This window comes from Pseudopodoces humilis, chromosome 27 (genome assembly GCF_049639895.1).
Source record: "Pseudopodoces humilis isolate 2021_Gansu_Grassland_sample_001 chromosome 27, ASM4963989v1, whole genome shotgun sequence".
In the NCBI taxonomy this organism is placed as follows: Eukaryota; Metazoa; Chordata; class Aves; order Passeriformes; family Paridae; genus Pseudopodoces; species Pseudopodoces humilis.
In genome coordinates this window covers 3,948,363-3,968,311 of record NC_142226.1, presented here as the reverse complement: position 1 = coordinate 3,968,311, position 19,949 = coordinate 3,948,363, and the positions used below count along the sequence as shown (strand labels likewise).

Here is a 19,949-nt window from a genome sequence, read left to right as displayed (position 1 = left end):
GGTCCGGGCGTGCGCTGCCACCGTTCTTCCTCTTCATGGAGAGGCACCGCCGGCGGCTCCAGAGGACCTACCCCAACCTGACCATGGTGCAGACGGCAAAGAGGCTGGGCAGGATGTGGCAAAGGCTGCCCGAAGAAGACAAGGAAATGTACAAGGAGGAGGCTGAGCGCATGAAGGGCAGGAGGGTCCGCCGCAGGCTCAGGAGCTGGAGCAGGCCAATGATGTCCAGCCGGAGGAGGGCCATGAAGAACCTCATGATCTCCTTCACCACCAAGGCGGCGAACCTACGTAATTTCCTCTTGTCCTACCTGTGACTGCAGTTCCTGCCCATGAGTGCATTTCCTGCCCATGATTGCAGTTCCTTCCCATGATTGCAGTTCCTTCCCATGACAGCAGTTCCTTCCCATGACAGCAGTTCCTTGGGAAACCCCAATAAAGTTCCAAGTTGTTATTGCAGCAAACCCTGGCCCACTCTGGTGTCTTTGGGCAGAGCAGGAATTGGGGCTTAATGGAGCTGGCGCCATCGTGGGTGGCAGGGAGGCTGGGGTGGGACAGGGATAAATGTTCCTGCTCATCCACAAGGAAAACAGTGATGACTTCTCCAAACCAGGAGTTAAATTAGGCTCCTTCTGCAAAGGAGGGATTTTGGTCCTCCAACAGCAGGTCCTGGAGCTGGGGAGGAGGCACAGTGAATGCAGATGTGGAGACAGGAGGGTGCAGGGAACACAGAAACATGGCTTTTCCCAGGAAAACGCCTTGGAAGGTGCACAAACTTAGAGCCCAAACCCACACAGCTCCCTGACCCTGCTGGAGGAGCCTCAGAGAGGTTTCTCCTCTTGACCACAACCTTTGTCCCAATTCCTTTAGGGATGGTCACAGTTCCCACCCAAGGTCACATCCCAGAGCCCCAGGTCAATGCCATGTTTTTCCCTAAGCTCCAAAAGTCTCCAGCAAACAACTCACGAGGAGTTCCTGTCCCTCATTCCACACAACTCCCGAGGAGTTCCTGTCCCTCATTCCACACACAGGATTTTGTCAGGTCTTTGCACGCCTGTAACACCAGGACACAAAGCCCGTGGCCAGCAGCTCTCCCTGTTGGGAAACCTAAAATCCCAGGATACGTCCCAAGCATATGGGTACAAAGGCTGGGGATATTAAGAGGAAACTGCAAAGCTGCCATGAGCTGGCAGCAGAATGTTTAAGTGAGCAGGGACAAGAAATCTCACTTTAATGGTTCTCCTGCCTGCATGGCCGCTGAGAGCCTGACAGGATCCATCAATTAAAATCTATTCCCAGCTGCAGCAGCCGTGGCTCCAGCAGAAGGAGCAGCTATTTTTGGCACGTTACAAATACGAAGTGGTCAGAAAGGCCCCAGATATCACCCAGCCAATTACGCTTTCCACGGAATCTTTGCGTTCCCCCATCCCTCAGCCTGCAAGCTCCGTAAGCAAGTGGCACTCAGGCAAAATCAGGCCTGGGGAAGTTGGAACATGGGTTCCACTCAATTGAACCCATCACACAGGTCCTGAGGAATGGCTCCAAGTTCCTGCAGCTCTGCCTGCAAACATCCGCTTTTTACAAGCACGTCCCAATGAACTCCCAGTCTGGCCATTCCCACCAGTCCCTTCAAACTGAAACACCACCTGAGAGGCTGAGGGACAACTCTGCCAGCTCTGAACACACAATAAAATTCCAGTTATCTGCGGCAGGAAATCTTCTAGTGACAGGAAAACCGGAAGGGATGGGAAACACTGCACTGGAAATTGGTCATTACCCACCTGGATGTGTTTGCCACTAATGGTGTGGAGACTAGAGATGGAAATAACTGTGAGAACAGAGCATTAACAAGGAGAAATAACAGTTTGGGAGAAGCCTTCCAGCAGCAGAGAGGAAACAATGATCCTGGAAGAGCTGCAGGCAGCTGATGGAGGAGGGGGTAAGTGATAAATATGGATATTATGAGGGGAATGTATCTCAGGGGCCTGGGGTGGGTTCCTTCCTCTGCTTTCCACACTGTAGTTAAAACCTGCAATAAACCAACTGGAGAAAATGGTTTCTCTCAGAATTGGCACAATTTTGGCTTGTTGGGAGCCTCAGCACCTTTTTCATGTGCTCAGAAATAACGTTAATGGCATTGTTACAGACTCGGGAATGTCATTTTTACCATAATGCGGCCTGTGTTGTCACTGCTCGGGGAAAATGATTTAGAAACAACTTGGAAATTGCCTGGACAACCTTCCCTTCGGGCCAGCTGCATGGATTCACCTGAGAGCTGTCCAGGATGGGATTTGTCGTCCCTGTCCTTGGGATTTGCTGTCCCTGCCCTCTCCATGTGGGGGCTTCAAAGGGGATGAGTTTCAGATCAGAAGGGAAAAGCCAGGAGTGACAGATCTTTATCCAAGGCCCTCCAAAATCCACCTCCCTGTGCCTGACCAGGGGCACAAACACAAGTCTGCCACCACCAGTGTCGAATCACAGGCACATGCCACACATTTGGGACTTCAAAGTTTGGGTACATAACCCAGAATTTCCTGTACTCCCCCACACAAAACTAAAAAATCCAATTATTGAGCACAAAACCACCGAGACGTGACTGCTGCACTTGTGGTCCCATTGAGAGCACGAGAGCTGTGCCTCTGCAGAGATCCCCTCTTGTTCTGAGGGAACAATGGCACTTCAGCCCCTTTCTCTCAGCCAGCTCCACTCTCCTCATCCCAGCAATTTTCATTTCTGTGTGCACAAGATGCTCTTGTGTGGCAGCAATAGCAGGGGAAGCACTGGAGCACTCATGAACAGCAGATTTATTTCGTGTATTTCTCTGCAGTGATGCTCCCACACGTGGCCTTGTCTGTGTTCATGGATACACCGGAGTATTCCACCAAAACAAACCACCAAAACCAAGCCCCGCAACTCTTTCTTTGAAGGGGCTGCTTTGGGGTTGAGGCTGTGTCAGTGTCCCCGGAGGGTGCTGAGAGTCACCCCAGTGAATCCCAACAGCAAGAAGGGATTGGAGGGGGACCCTCTTCTCTCTTCTCACTCATGCCACCCAAAAAGGTTTTGGGGACCAATCCACAGCAGCCAAACCTGGCAGAAGCCTGCCCTAAACCCCTACTTAGGAACAGATGAATTCTGGATGACTGGGAGCCTTTGCAGGCTCTTTGTCACGCGTTAACTGAGATGTTACAACTTCAACACCCTTGGGAAAATCAGAGCCTGGAAGAGTTCTCTGCTCATTAACTGCCTGCCAAAGGATCCTCCCCGCTCTCAAGAATCAATAACCTGCTTTTGTTCACAGCTTGATTTTAATGGGACCAAAAAGCCACGGCGGCACAAGACGCTGAGAGCCACCAGGATTGAAGAACAGCTCGGCTCTTTGAAGCCCAATGTGCAGGCAGGACAGCACAGACTGAGCATCTCTGAGCTCATCCCCACCTGCACACCTCGGGGAGAGGCAGCACTCACTGCCCCCCTTGTTAGCTTTGATTTCCATCAGAAATCACCGGAGGAACAAACTCCTTCCCCGCACCCAGCACAGCCCAGCCCACGCCGGGGATGCTCCCAACGCAATTTTCCAGGCTCTCCCACTCCCACAGCAGCTGGGATGATTCCCCTGGCCCCTGCACCGCAGTCCCTGGGGACAGCGAATCGCCAGTCCCAGTTTGAGGGGAGATAATGGAACGGGTCTTCCAAAGTGTGCCACCCCCACTGAACACCAAACTCATCTGTTGCTTTTAGTTTACCAAAAACAAACAAACAAACAAAAAACCACAAAACAAACAAACAAACCAACAAACAAAAAAAACAACCAAAAAAAAAAAGAAAAAGAAAAAAGGAAAAAGAGAAAAGGAAAAAGAGAAAAGGAAAAAGAGAAAAGAGAAAAGCAGTGAGTTATCAGAAGTGCAGTTGGAGCAGCAGCTTGACAGACCCAGTTTTGGCTTTCCCGGAATTCATCATTTACATTGATAAAATACAGGATTGCTTGTGAACTTCCCCATTCCACTTAAAGCTACAATATTCCAGTTCCATCAGGCAGGGATGGGAGCTGCAGCTCTCATGGGGAGGGTGTCAAATACCCCAGAATCTGTAAAATACCTCAGATTAAGAAAATCCACATTATGGTTGGGGTTGAAATTAAATGATGTTTAAAACCCCTTCCAACACAAACCATTTAGGGTTAAAAAAATCTTCATTTCCATGTGAAGAATAAAACTGTCATCAGATAACCCCAAAGGAGAACCCAACCACCAGGTAAAATGGGATTATTTATGTTTAAGAAATTGGTTGATTTGACAAAGTTCATTTTCTATCCCTTCCCCATCAGCTGCACAGTCCCAGTGGCTGCTGGTGATGTTGGATGTGACTGAGATGGGGATGGCAAAGCTGTCATCTTAAAACTGGTGATGAATTTCTTTGGATGATCCACGTTATTGACTACACCAGAGGGTGAAGATGTGATTCCTCTTCTGGGTACTATGGAATCATGGAATGTTCTGGAAGGGATAGACAGGGACCATCAAAGTCCAACTCCTGATCCTGCACAGACACCCCAGTGTTTCCATTCCATTCCAGAAAGGAATGAGGGATTTGTCCATTCAAACAAACTGTGGGTCTGCTGATAAATAAAGTTAGATATAGAGAGATGAAAAAAACAATGGAAAGTAAAATAAAATAAATTCCATAGGAATTCCACTGACTGACACAAGGAAAAGAAAGAAAGGGGGGTACACATTAGAAGGGTGTCTGTATTAGTCAGTTTGGGAAGTCTGTGCCTCTCAAGTACCTCAGCCAATGTGGAAAGAGAGAGGGAAATGCAGCTGGGAAATTGGGATAAAAAGGAGGCTGTGTCCTGTAACAATCTGAGAGACCCCATGGGAAATGCCCCATGGCCTCTCCCTTTATTCCAATGAAGTTCCAGGACTCCTCTGGTTCCTTTTTGGACACAAACCTCTGGTATTTGTGGATTAATTTTCCTGACACCAACAACCCCACCCTGTGCCTGGGAGTGTGTGAAGAGGAGAACTCACCCCCTACTCAGTCCCTGCAAGGTTTTTATGGCCAGGGCTGACCCCAATCCTCGAGGAATCGCTGCAGAATTCCCTGCCTGCCATAATCCCGGAGCTGAGTGAGAGGCAGCCCTGCCTCCCAGACACACCAAACTCATTGATCCTTCTTCACCAGGTAACCAAAGCTCTGGCAGGGCTGAGCATCACAACCTGAGCTGAGCAGGGTCCAGAGCTGCTCCATCCCTTGGTGCTCCGTGGCTTTCCCAGGAGGATGAAGACCTCTCAACACCCGAGTGCACAGATCTGAGCTGCCAAAGCAGCAGAACAAAAAGTGCACAAGGGCAAAATGTCCTTTTTAAGACGCTCTGTGGGTGACCTTAACACAAAATGAACTCTTTCCAACTGCAGAAACTCTTGAGCGCTGCCAGTGGGTTCTGCTTTTGTATTTCCTGCTTTTTAAATTCTGCCCTTTGCTGCTCTGACTTTCTCTTCCTCTCTCAGCTCCTCAGAGATCAATCTGCTCCTTCTCCACTCAGTCTTCTCAGCTGATGTGAGCTGTGTCACTGCTCACTCGCCCATCATTCCCTGTTTCCAAGGGTCTGATCGGATAAAAAATCCTGGAATGTTCTGCAGTTGGAAATGGAGCAGAATTCTGGAAAAGGCAGCAGACACCAAGTCCACCTTCACACCGTGGGGCCAGTGATGTTTTGTGCCTCCACTAATGATGTGGGAGATGGGACAGAGCCCTGCATGCAGCACAAACCTCTGGGAGCAGCTGAGGGACCCCACGGGCACATTTCCCCAAAAAAGGGGAAAAAGGGACAATCCTGTCCAGCTCAGAGGAAAACCCTACGTCCTGCCCCAGGGGAGGAGAGATTCCATGGAGCTGGCAGAGCCCCGAGGTCCTGATCCAGGCCCAGCACAGCCAGCAGCACTCTGGGACGCAGCCAGCCTGGAATTCTGTGGAATTCCACCTGTTCTAGGAGGATCTGAGCATCCTTTTTTGCAGGATCTCCCTGCTCAACTCAAGCCAGGGCACCTGGCAAGAACCTGCAGGCCGAGAGCAGCCCCGTGCAGTGACAACTTTATTTGTGCTGCTGCCTTTAAATCAAAGCCTGGCACAGCCTCAGATCAGCCAAATCCTGCAGGAAATTCCCAGAATTATCCACAGTTCAGATGAACTCTCTCCCCTTTCAATCAATAAAGTGCTATTAAGAGCCTGTTCTGAGCTGGATGCTGCTGGTGGTGTTTGAGGAGTGCAGCCCTGGCAGAGCCTGCCCCAGATTTTTTCCCTGGATTGGATTAAATTTGGGTTCAATCCAGCTTTGCTGGGACGAGTCTTCAAAGCACCAACTCTGCAAACTCTGACCCCTCCTCACCTGCAGGTCCAGGGGAATTTTAAAGTTCTGCCAGATCAGGTTCTGGTCTCAGATTCCACACACTCTGAAATATTTCCCACTGCTTTTACTGCTCCCTATAAACTGCTTTGGAATTGCAGGGAAAATATTCAAGAGGAGTAAGAAACATGAAAATTCACAATTCCAAATGTTTCAGGCTGGTTTATGTTCCAGTCAAGGAAACCTCCAAGCTTCAGGATACAACCAGGAGCCCAGCCAAGGCTTTTACATGCCCAGAGCAGCTTGTTCTGAACAACATTTTTAGAAGGAAAACCTAAAAAATCTGATTTGGAATCTACTGAACTTCCCACCAGGAAACACCTTGGAGTCAGTGAAGCCTTGCTTGTCTTCCCAGAGATTTGCTGCAGTCTTTCCGAGATTTAGGAAGATGGATTCTTGGCAGTTTGGCAGAAAAAACAAAATAAGTTACTTTCTTGGCAACTTGCTAAAATCAGAACTTGCATAAAGGAAGGGGAAAAATGCCAAAAGCAAAGCAAGGCCTGGCATCCACAGCAAATGCAGAATCCGTGAGTTTGTCCCTTTGGACTCAATTAGTCCAAATTTACAGAGAATGACACCCATAAAGATGTTAAACATTAACAAAACTTCTGTTAACTCGCTTCAAAATGAATTTTAATTGCAAGCTGTTTGATACATTGCAAAATTTAATGAGGGTTTTATTCTGCCCACAAAAATTCCGATATATTAATTTCAGGCTAAAAATCTATAGTTCCTTAAAAGCCTGAGAGAAAAAAATAATCAATGACAGAATGTTCTAAATGCCAATCACTGAGATTGTTCTGCTTTTGGGTTTCTGGGGGGGTAGGTATTGAGCACAGACCCTGCTGCTTCAACATTTCTGCTTTTCAATGGGTTTTTGAGGGAATGTGGCAACACAGATCATTGTTAAGGCTGGAAAATACAGAATAATACAGAATACTGAAATAATACAGAATTGTTAAGGCTGGGAAAGACTTTTAAGATGATCAAGTGCAGCTATCAGACTCGGGAGTTTTTTCTGTCTTCAACTGGAGACGAGGCTCAAATCAGAGGGCTGAAATATCAGAGTTTCAGAAGAGCAGTGGATTTTCCCTGTGCATATCAAACAAATGGAGGAGCCCAGCCCAGGGAGACTCCCTGGATCAGGAGCCCCTTCCCAAGCACAGCTCACACCTAGGGAATCAGGGAACATTCCCAAATCCCAGCCTTGGGCTGGAGCAGGGATCCAGGCACTGCTGGCACTGCTCACGAGCAGGAAAATGCATAGGGAGGTTTCACTGGGAACGTCCTGGTTTGCCCTGGGACAGCAGAACTGGCAGCACCAACAGCAGGTGTGGGCACCCCCCTGGGCACAGGACACAGCTCCCACCTGAGAACAGGACACAGCTCCCACCTGGGCACAGGACACAGCTCCCACCTGGGCACAGGACACAGCTCCCACCTGAGAACAGGACACAGCTCCCAAATGAGAACAGGACACAGCTCCCACCTGAGAACAGGACACAGCTCCCACCTGAGAACAGGACACAGCTCCCAAATGAGAACAGGACACAGCTCCCACCTGAGAACAGGACACAGCTCCCAAATGAGAACAGGACACAGCTCCCACCTGAGAACAGGACACAGCTCCCAAATGAGAACAGGACACAGCTCCCACCTGAGAACAGGACACAGCTCCCACCTGAGAACAGGACACAGCTCCCAAATGAGAACAGGACACAGCTCCCACCTGAGAACAGGACACAGCTCCCAAATGAGAACAGGACACAGCTCCCACCTGAGAACAGGACACAGCTCCCAAATGAGAACAGGACACAGCTCCCACCTGAGAACAGGACACAGCTCCCACCTGAGAACAGGACACAGCTCCCAAATGAGAACAGGACACAGCTCCCACCTGAGAACAGGACACAGCTCCCACCTGAGAACAGGACACAGCTCCCAAATGAGAACAGGACACAGCTCCCACCTGAGAACAGGACACAGCTCCCAAATGAGAACAGGACACAGCTCCCAAATGAGAACAGGACACAGCTCCCACCTGAGAACAGGACACAGCTCCCATCTGAGAACAGGACACAGCTCCCATCTGAGAACAGGACACAGACCCAACCTGAGAACAGGACACAGCTCCCAAATGAGAACAGGACACAGCTCCCACCTGAGAACAGGACACAGCTCCCAAATGAGAACAGGACACAGCTCCCACCTGAGAACAGGACACAGCTCCCAAATGAGAACAGGACACAGCTCCCAAATGAGAACAGGACACAGCTCCCAAATGAGAACAGGACACAGCTCCCATCTGAGAACAGGACACAGCTCCCATCTGAGAACAGGACACAGACCCAACCTGAGAACAGGACACAGCTCCCACCTGGGCACAGCACCCACCTGGATACAAGATCCACCTGCCCAGGACCCACCTGGGCACAGCACCCACCTGCCCAGCAGCAGCAGCAGGAAATCCAAAGGACCAGCAGAGACCCCTGAGCACCCCCAATCCCAGCCTGGGAACCCTCCCTGGGGCAGGCCCGGGAGTTCCAGGGCTGGGGGGAGCTGCGAGCAGCTCCTGGCCCCGTTCCCTGTTCCACCAGCCCAGCCCTGCCTCACTCTCCCCAGTCAGCTTTGCCATCTCCTGCCTCCCCCTCATCCATCACAGAGAAGCTTTGAAACCTCTTTCAAGATTTCCCTTTCGTTTCCCCTTGCCTTTGATTCACTTCCAGGCACCAGAAATTCCAGTGTGGCTTTGAACAAATATCCTTTGGTTTTTAAACTCACACAAAGCATCTGTGATTGGGCAAAAAACCCCGAACCTTCTCTCTGAACACCCCCCTTCCCACCGGGCTGTTTGGAGCACAGGGCACTGCTCCAGGATCAATGGGGTAATTTATTCTCTGACATTACACAGGGAACAACCTGATTTCCAAATTCCTTCATGCCAACTTCCAGCCTGAAGCACTTCTGTTATTTTTTTTCCCCTTTTAAGAACAGCTGACTTATCAAAACCAAGTTTTTCGAAGAGAAAAGCACAAGCTAAGCCACATTATAATAATTGAAGCTATTAATTACCTTTATGCCTTTCTTTTTTAAGGGAGATCTTTAATGCAGGTAATTCTGGCTAAAAGAGCTAATTTGACCTGCTCCATCATTTAAAGGATGATTATAAAATTAATTTAGAAAGACGGGGAGAAAGACAAAGGAATAAAGGAGAACAGGAAGAGATGGGTATTCCCCCTGTGCTCCAACTGGGAATTATCAAAGGAATAAGACTGTTTTAAAAGTGTAGAAAGGCCTGATTGAGTTTTAAGCTTTTATAACCATTTATTGGATTTTCCAGATAAACTGTGGACATTCCAGCCTTGGAAGTGTCCCAGGTCAGGTTGGATGGGGCGTGGAACACCCTGGGATAGTGGAAGCTGTCCTTGCCCATGGCAAGGGGTGGAATGGGATGGGATTTAAGGTCTCTTCCAACCCAAACCTCTCTATGATTCTGTGGGAATTCCAGGCAGTAAAGCAATCCTCAGACATGAACTGTCAACAGCATTTTGTTTATTCCTAATCCTCCAATATTTACTGATGCTCTGGGCATCTTCCTGATCCCCACTCCAAACCCAGCCACCAGAACAATCCCTGGGAGGCAAAAAATCAACCCAACCCCGCTGTGACACTGCCAAAACTGTTACAGCCAAGCCCAGCAGGAGCTGAAGAGATCCTGACCTGCCAGGACAGAAACTGTGCCAAGGAGCAAAGCTCAGCAATTCCCTGGATCCAGCCCCAGGATCTGCCTCCATCTGGGCTTTGGGCAGCCTGATCTGAGCTCAGACACTCACTGATGTGCCTGCTTTTAACAACTGATGGGACCAGGTTTCAGTCTGAGCCACAAAAATGTCCCCGTGCCAAGCTCCCGGGGCAGGCAGGAGAACTCTGGATTTGGAAGCCTGTGGAATTCATGACTATCACAGGAATCCCTCCCGTTCCTGCCTAACAGCCCATCCCCAGAGCCAGGTTTTGGACTAATTCCTTAAGGAAACATCAAGCCCTGGAAAGGAAAACCTTCCCCTGTCCCGAGGGTGCTCAGTTGGGGTTTCACCCCTCAGATCTGACCCTGCTCAGGTGAGGCTGCAGTGATCAATCCCAAACTGCTGATAAGGAAAGCAATTCCCTCTCCCTTCAGGAATCCAGCAGCTCCCAGGTGAACAGCTCAGGGATCCAGAACAGAAAACTGACTCTGCACTTTCCTCCTCATCCCACTGATCCCTGACATCCCTGATCCCTTTAGCTTTTAAAGCAGTAGCAGCAAAGCAAACAACAGGAACAGGGGTCAATTTTTGCCACACTAACTGCAGGGATGGGACTCGAGGACAAGAGGCCCCCAGGCCTGGACTAGAGCTGGAAAATTGAGAAGTTTGGCTTAATTTTAAACAGACAGATATGGGGTTGTACTCCAGATGTGTCAAGACACAGAGGTCCCAGATACTTATGGAGATGTCAAGATGAACAAACAACAGAGTACTGAGAAAACACCACAGGAGTAACAGATGCAAAGCCCAGCTCCGAAAACACAACAGGATTAACAGATACAACAGCCCAGCTCTGAAAACACATCAAGATTAACAAATACCAGCTCTGAAAACACAATTCAAATTCCTAACTTCAAGGGTTTTTCCATGCTGTGGCCACACTTTGTTTCCTCTGCCCTCTGAAAAGGAACTGAACCAATGCACGTTGGTGTTTCTCTACTCTTTGAACGCTGACGTTTTCCTCTCCTGATGCTCAGACATCCTTCAAAAAGTAATTTTAACGGCAGAGGGATGAATTCAGCATAGAATGGATCCATCAGTGGTGATTCCCAGCTCCAGGGAGTGATGGAAAGTGAGCCCAGGGAAGGGGCACATGCTGGGATCCAGGAGCAGCTGCACCAAACCCAGCCAGGGAAAAGCCAGCAGGCAAAGAGCATTTAAACCAGATTTTGTGAGGCAGCTGACATCTGAAAACAAAGTGATTCCATCCTTGAAACAACTTGTAAATAGCAGAAAAACATCCCTGAGTGGGGCCTGGAGAAAGCCCAGCAGGGAGAGGCCTTTGAAAGCAGCCGAGGTGTCTGCACTGCTCCCTTTGAAGCTGCAGATAAGGGAGGGTGCAGAACACGAGTGTTATCAGCTCCAGCAGACACATCCTGACACCAAAACGCAGCTCCCTGGATCCCTGTGCAAAGGGAGACCTCCCTGCACAGGTCCCAGAAATGACAGGAATTGGTGTCTGAACATGAAACAACACGCTGGGAAGGCACAGACAGCTCCTGGAACACCTCGGAGTGAAGGCACTGATCTTTCCCACCACCGTTTGTCCAAATCCTTGCTTTAGCTGGGAGAAATCAGTGTTCAGCTGTGACAGTGTTGTAAAGAGAATCCCAAATATCCCATTTTTTACAACCCAAAACATTGTCTGCACTTACTTAAAGCCTCCTTTCCCTGCCAAATCTGGGTATTATTCACTGCTTTACAGTCTATATTTTGGGTCACATCCTGAAGAAGGTTCCAATATTTTTCTCAGCTTCCAGCCAGGCGTGTCACACTCAGCCTCAAAAAAAATCCTCTTTTTAGATTACAGCTATTGAGGCTGCTTGCAAAAACCTCTTTTTTTTTTTCTCTTCCAACGTGTGTTTGCAGGACAAACACAGAAAAAAATTAAGAAGTAATGACCTGCAGGGATTTTTTTCCCTCCACTATCACAGGCTTGGGATTCAGGAGCAGACACCAGTGTGCTTTCCTTTGGGATCTTTGCCCTTGAGGTGACCAAACAACAAAGAAGGGACAAATTGGGATAAAAAAGACAATTGAACCATTATCAGGTCATTTTCAGCCTAAAAGCATCTCCTTCCCAGTCTGAATAGTCATTAAAAGCTTTCCACTGTGCAGCAAATGGAATTCATCATGCTAATGCATGGAAAGATGAGACTGGGGGGAGAGTGGGAATGGGATCTGATCCTGTTTGATTGGTGAAGGGGAGAGGTCATGGGGCCGTTGTCACAGGAGTTTCTCTCTCCCTGCCATGCCCCAGGGCAGGATTTGGGAAGAAGATGCTTCCCAGGAGAAGGAATGGCAGGCAGGAGCAGGGGAAAGAGGGTTCTGCTGTTCCACTCAGCCATGACCTCAGGAAGGAGCTGAAACCTTCCTTCCAGGAATACCTACAGACCATGGAACTCCTCCATATCCCACCTTTCTTCCAGCATTCCCAGTTATTTCTGCAGTGCCAGGAGCTCTGTGATGATGTGGGAGCACAAATCTCTCTGTCCAAAGCATTCCCAATCCCTGAACTTCCCAACAGCACCGAGGATCCTCAGGGATGGTTGGAATTCCCTTGAGAAGTCATTAGCTCTGCCTCCCAGAAAACAGGGAGAAACAAATTGCTGACCTACAAATTCCTGCTCTTCATAGAGGAAATCCATGTTCAAATCAACTCTGGAGATCAGGAATTCCAAAGGCTGGAAGGTTCCCACCACTGCTGCCAGGAACTGGAACTGCTCTGGTTCCAACTTCTCCAGAATGTTCTCGGCAGGGAATGCACCTTCCAAGAGAAAAGGGGATTTTGCAGAAAGACCATTTTCCACTAAATCAAGTTTCTGGACTTTGGAGCCTTTGTAGAATTCATTTCCAATTAAAAGCACATAAACACTTGGGAAGAAAAATGACGGGATTAAATAAGGAACTTGATTTTGCAGATTCCAAAGAAGATGTAACTGACATTGAAATAAGGATTTCAAAAGCCACCTCATCCATGTTTCCCAGTCTTTTGGAAAACACTTCCTATGGAGGAAAAACATCTGAACATTACAAATAAAGCCAGGAGTTCTTGCAGTAAGGAAGCTCCAATCATTGCACAGGGAAAGGAAACTTTCCCATTTTTCTGGGTTTTAAGTGATGATGAAAGAAGTTCAAGACGCACAAAAACCTTCCCAGCTCCAGCCTCGTGCATGCCCAGGGCAGGATAATTCTTGTCAACTCGCAAATAAAAGCAATTACAGCCTGGAGAAACTCTGCTGGAGAGTGGCAAGTGTGAGATGAGAATCACTGGGGAGCAATCTGCTTTTCAGAATCCCTGGGAGGAACAGCAGCTGCTGGAGAGGCTCGGGGGACAGAGTGGGACCATCCTCGGCTCCCACCCACGTTGGGATGTCGGGAAAAGCCTGCAGGACCCTGAAGAGCCATCCCAGAAAGCTGCACAGGAAGCAGCAGCAGGAACACATCCCAAAACACAAAATCCTAGCTCTGGAGGCAGAGCCCTTCCATGGACTTCACAGGCAGCTACGAGATGAAAAGTGGGAGCTGTAAGCTCCGAGGCCACCACGGCAGGATCAGAAGCTGCTTTGATATAAAGAAAATGGGTTGGTTCATTAGGAGCCCACACTGAGGAGTTTTTCACCACCCAACATCAGAGCCATGTGAAGCTCTGACCTCCAGAACCTGAGCACAAGGCGTGTGGAGAGAGCGGGGCTGGCCAGAGGGATGGAATGAGAGGCATCCAGAGGGAATCCCAGAGCATCCCAGAGCTTCAGTGACCTTTGGGAACCACTTAGGAGACAGATTCAGGAGGAAGGGAGGGAAGGATCAGCTGCACGTAGTGACGGGAAAAGGAACGTGAGAGGAGCTGCTGTAACACTGATGGCTCCTTCAAAAACCTCCCCTGAACTCTGCTCTCTGCAGGAACAGGGAAACCAGAGAACATGGGAACGACAGAATTACAGGAATGCTGCTCCAGAAAGGGCTGGTGGCCCCAAGGGGTCTCAGGAACATAGGAATGAGAGAGAATTTTAGAAATGCTCTTCCAGAAAGGGTTGATGGCTCTGGAGGGTCTCAGGAAGAGAAACAAAGAGAGAACTTCAGAAACTTCCTGTTCCAGCAAGGGCTGATGGCCCCAAAGGGCCCCCTGGGCTGAGCTCCAGAAAAAACCTGTAAAATCAAGCAGAGAAACCTGCAATTCCAGGGTTCTTGGTTCTCTCAGGCTCACCTGGTGCATGGGTACTTTTGTTTTCAACCACTGCCCAACATCTGGAGCACAGTGAGGTGCCTGTGTTGCCTTCACATCTGGCACAGCTGTGCCAGAAGTGTGTGCAATAATTCACATGCAATGTGTTGGGACAGGTTCCTTTCCCAGGAAATCACGGGACGAAGCCAAAAGGAATTCTACACAAATTAAGTGAAGAAACAGAGAAGGAAAGCTTTTGTGCCAGGGAGGAAAATGCAGCACCCAGGCTGGAGAGGCAAAATGAAGATGAGGCACTGAGGGGGAGGAACTGAACTCAGACAGGAATAAACTCCCTGGATTTGGCCGTTCCTCACTTGCAGCCCTGCTTCTCCCACCGCATTCCCTCAGCATGGGATTATCAATAAAAAACCGAGGAGCAGAAACTGGTTCCCAGGGGGAATGACAAGGGAAGGCTCAAAGAGTGGGAGGCACTCGGGGCAATGTGACAGCTGATTCAACTTTCCTAAAATAAATCCAGAACGACTCGGAGCATTCTGTGCTCTGAAGCCCACGACACCAGGATAAAGCAGCAACAGCAGCACAATTCCCAACAAAAATCCCAGTCCCTCCCACCCACACAAAACACAACATGGATACAAAAGATCTGGACCTCATTATTAAAGCAAGCATCTCAATCCTAAAAGTAAATTTTGCATTTAAATTTCGCAATCGGAAACATCTCCCGAAGCTCCAGAACAGCCCAGGCAGGCTCTGTCAGAAACACATTTTGGGGTGTTGTGGGTGCTCAGTCTGACAGGTTTTGGGGTGTGAGGCTCTGAGCAGGTGCCACAAATCAGGGACAACCAGCAGCAATTCCCGATAGCCTCAGCACCAAGAATTCCCAGCTCCAGCAGGTCCTGGCACAAAGCACACCATCAGGAATGACTCAAGCTGCTCTGGGGGATTTTCCTCTTTTCCATGGATTTAGAGGGAGGAACTGCATGAATCCTGCCAGATCTTTCAGAGACAAAGCGAAGGGAAGAGAACCCCAAGTCAGGAAGACAAGAAAAAGTCTGGGGGTGAGGATGCCAGAGCATCCCAGATCCCCAGAGTGGACTGGGTTGGAAGGGACCTCAAAGATGTCACAATGACTCACACAGACACGGCTCCCCTATGACAGGGAAAAACTGGTTTTATTCTTCCAACTTCAGTATTTATAGATTCTGGGCAATGACCAGGGATTGGATAGTCAGGTTAGCACCTTCCCAATCACACTGGTCGTGCGAGACGTCCATCAAAGGACGTGTATCAGAAAGAATGAATACATATCTGTGTTTACAGTCACTGTCCTGGGAAAGTTCTTAGAAATTACATCAAGATCGAAAAACTGAGTTTCAGGGCAAAACGAAGATCCTCTTGCTCCCACTTGAGCATCCCACACCATGGGGACAGGGCAGGATCACACCTGGATGGCCCAAGGAGAACAGGGCAGTGCTTCCCATTTCACCTCCCAGCCTGGAGAGCCCACCTTGCCCAATCCCACAGGCTCATCCCACCTGCACCTTCCCCCTCCTGCTCCCTGCTCAGCAGGATTTTATTTCTCACCTGTCAAGGCAATTTGGGCCCAAGGTTCCCCAGCAGAGCCGTGGGAGCAGCTGAAAGAGCTGGAAATGTGTGATTTTATTAATCTGTTTCAAACAGCTCCTGTGCTGCTGCTGCTCTGCCTGGCACAGCCCTTTCCCTTGGAATTCTTCCTGCAGGATTTGCATCCAACAGGATGGGGAGCAAAGGAAACCCAGCTCAGGATTTTCCAGGCCGTGGATCAATGTGAAGGCACTTAAAGCAAGCTGGCTCATTTAAAAAAAAAAAAAAAAACAAAAAAAACCCCAAAATCAATTTTTAAAGCCAGGAGGGTGAATAATAATGCAAGTTTTTCTAAGATTAGGTCAAGTCAAGGTTACTTGAAGTGCTGAGTTAATGGGCTCATAAATACCATCATTAGGTGCCATTCCATAGCTTGGAAACACACAGGAATTATCCTCCTGATGGAACTGGATTTTGTTTATTCGTGCCCAGCCCCGGCCATGACTAAAACTACTCAGAATGCTCAGAAAATGAAATATTTAGAATATTCAGCTGCAGGAGGCTTCAAGAGAATTGGCTGCAAGTCTCTGTGCCCTATTACCAATAATTAAAACCCTTTTTTTTGTGAGCAGAAGGGGGAAAAAGGGGTTTGGGCTCTCTTTTCCTGCTGAATCACATCATCATGGTTGAAGACGAGATAGGAGCAGGTTTTTTCCCCCTACGGGCAAAAATTATTGAGAACTGACTCATCTGAATTTAATTACCAGGCCAGCTCAGAGAGATGAAATTCCAAACAAGACTTCTTTGCAATTCTGCTTGTGGGACTGCAAAGTTTCCTTCAGGAATGCGAAATGAGATCCCCTGGAATGGGCTGGGGCTGGCTCGTGTGGAAATCAGGGATGTGAAATTCAGGGATGCACCTCAAAAAGCAGGAACAGTTTCTACCAGGGGGCAATTCCTGCTGGGAGTTCCAGGGGACCCCAGAGCTCATGCAGGGAAAGGCAGCGCCAGGGATGCAGCACATGGACACCTGGAGGGGGAGCAGAGACGTAAATCCATCATTTTTCCCTCCAACATGCCCCAAAGTGACACCTGTAAAACTTAAACCAGGCTTTCATCTCAGTTTTAAAGACTGTGTGTGCAGGCTCAGCTCAAAGTCAGGCTTAAATTCCCCACAACTGGCATTTTTAAGTTGTTTCCCTGCTGTATTTACGATGATTTAATTTAATTTAATTTAATTTAATTTTATTTTATTTTATATTTTGTTTTATTTTATATTTTGTTTTATATTTTGTTTTATTTTATATTTTGTTTTATATTTTATTTTATATATTTTATTTTATCTTATTTTATTTTATATTTTATATTTTGTTTTATTTTATATTTTGTTTTATATTTTATTTTATATATTTTATTTTATCTTATATTTTATATTTTGTTTTATTTTATATTTTGTTTTATATTTTATTTTATTTTATATATTTTATTTTATTTTATTTTATTTTATTTTATTTTATTTTATTTTATTTTATTTTATTTTATTTTATTTCATTATTTTATTTTATTTTCTATCAGGTTCCCTCTGCCAGGCTTTGTTTTATTTTTGACATGACAAGACACAGCTCTTGGCTCCACACACCTCCAGGCTGAATAATGTTTCTTAACCAGCTCCATCCATCTTCCCAGCCAGCACAGCTGAGTGCCTACGAACCAACAGTGCCCTAAAATATTAATGCATTCTAATAAAACCAGCCCAGGCTTTTTTTTTCATCAAGCAGCAACATCTAATTTTCCAGGGGGGCCTGGGAATAGTAAACAATTGGAACGTGGTAAATGGCAACTTCCCTCCCATCAATACACCCAAAACACTCCAATCCTGTTCCCTCAGAACTGCCAGCCAAGATAAATCACTCAAATAAATGGGATTTGCAACAGGATCCTCACAAATAATCACAATTTAACTGGCTACTGATAATCCCAGGCAGCACCTGATCATTTCAAATGTTTCGTTCTTCCCTTCCAGAGGGATGCTGGGTTTAAATCCAACTTCCAGGACCTTCCACTTGCTGCCAGTCAGGATTTTTAACCATTTGCTGAGTGCAGTCCCCATGTCTCTTGCTATAAAACCAACATCAGGAACACATCAAATTCCCTCTGTGGTTCCTTATTTCTCCTGCCTTCAGAGCACAGGGGTAGCTCCTGAATACTGGAAATACTGGCCTTTATCCCAAATCGAAGCAATATTTCTGAGAGCATTTTCCAGGCAGACCCTGGGATGAGAAGGGGGTTGGAATTGTGTCTCCTGTCCCAGGGCCAAGCAGATCTGGTGAAACATTTCTAGAAGTTCATCAACAGCAATGGGTTTATCAATGATCAGAACATTGAACAAAACCAAGGCTTGAGTGTGGCAGGGTTTGAGGGGTTCTCACAGGTTGGGTGATTTTATTTGTGATTTTTTATTAATCTTCTTCCACCCAGCCACACCATGGACTCTGACTGCAGACACCAGAATTCGCAGCAGCCAGTGCTCACTGCGGCGTTTGCCAAGCAAATCCCAAGTTTCAGAAGGAAGCCATTGGGAACAACTGGGAATTTCCCCTCCTTCAGGCACCAACTGCTCTCTCTGACCACCCTGTGAAGTTTGGCTATGCCCACACAAGCACCACCCCAAGTGTCCTACAAGGAATTTACACCAGCAGGAACCTACCAGAGCGAGGATCCCTCTGTGCCAGCAACTTCCAGGACATCGTATCCATCCTCCAGCTGAAAATCCATGAAAACCAGAGCAATGGTGTCCCCAGGCTCGGCCAGGATGGTCCAGGTGCAGTCTGCATTGTTGCCATACTCCAGGGGGAAGTGAGGGCTGGAGATGATCCCGCTCTGGCCCCGCAGGGTCCCTCCGCAGGCGTCGTCGGCTGCAACACAACGCAAGGGGTGAGCCTCGAACTGCCCAAAGATCCAGCCCAAAGTCAGAGCCAAAGCCCCCTGCTTTGCTCAGGGGGGTTCACTGCCTATTCTGAAGGATGGAGATGTGGAGGGATGCAAAATCCATCAGGATCAGCCAGGGGCTGATTCCTGGCAAGTGTTGGCTCGTTTCCCACCAATCTCTCGGCTTGATTTTAAACACCCCCAGTGCCAGAGCTGCTCCCAGTTCTCCTGAGGAGCCCGTTCCCAGCACATCTCCCTGTCAGACACATTTCCTCACTTGTTCTTGCCCAAATTTCCTGTTCTATCACTTAATCCCAGGATCATTTAGGTTGGAAAAGCCCTCCAGGACCCTCGAGGCCAACCAAGATCCTCACCTTGTCCCCAGAGTACTGAGTGCCACCTCCAGGGATGAGGACTCCAAACCTCCCTAAGCAGCTCCTTCCAATTCCTCACCACCCTTTCCATGAGGAAATTCCTCCTGATGTCCCTTTTTCCTGATTAGGATCCTCTGAGATTTCTCCTGGAATTTTCCTCCCATCCATGCCCAGCAAAGAGGAGGAAAATCCCAGGAGACAGTGAACACTCTCCCATCACAGCAGGTTCCCAGCTCAGATCCCAGCACCTCCTAAGCCACAGAAACATCCCCAAGGGCTGGGACAATGGGACTTGGCAGTAAAAGCACCACACTTAAAAGAAACCTGATGGGAAAAGGAGTGGAGCATCCCTCTGCCTCACATGTCTGTGAGTTTTTAAGGAAACTATTGTGGCTGCCAAAATCAGAGTGGGGGAAACTTAACCCCTTGTCAGTGAAAGCTCCTGGGCCTGTGCTGCATCTCCTGCTTCCCACAGGTGCTCCCCTGCATTTCCTGAGCAGGAGCTGCCAGAGCAATACAAAGAGGAGGATCTGAAGGGAATGGCAGGGAGGTGGAGGAAAACAGGAACAAATTCCTGCTCAGGAGGCAGCAGCAGCTCAGCTTTTCTTGGGAATGTGGCTGAGCAAAGCCTGGTGACTTCACAAGGTGAGCTGAGGCAGCGTTCCAGACACTCCAGCCAAGGAGCCTGGGGCTTC

At 48.2% G+C, this 19,949-nt stretch overlaps 1 protein-coding gene across 3 annotated transcripts in view; it reads right to left on the bottom strand.

Annotated features, from left to right (window-relative positions):
- Positions 1-19,949, bottom strand: part of CSMD2 (CUB and Sushi multiple domains 2) — a 294,243-nt gene that overhangs the window by 169,410 nt on the left and 104,884 nt on the right. For all 3 annotated transcript variants that reach the window (XM_088067354.1, XM_088067353.1, XM_088067355.1), the window contains exon 6: positions 18,660-18,867. In XM_088067354.1, coding sequence (XP_087923480.1) covers positions 18,660-18,867 — 208 coding nt within the window. The remainder of the gene's footprint in view (positions 1-18,659; positions 18,868-19,949) is intronic.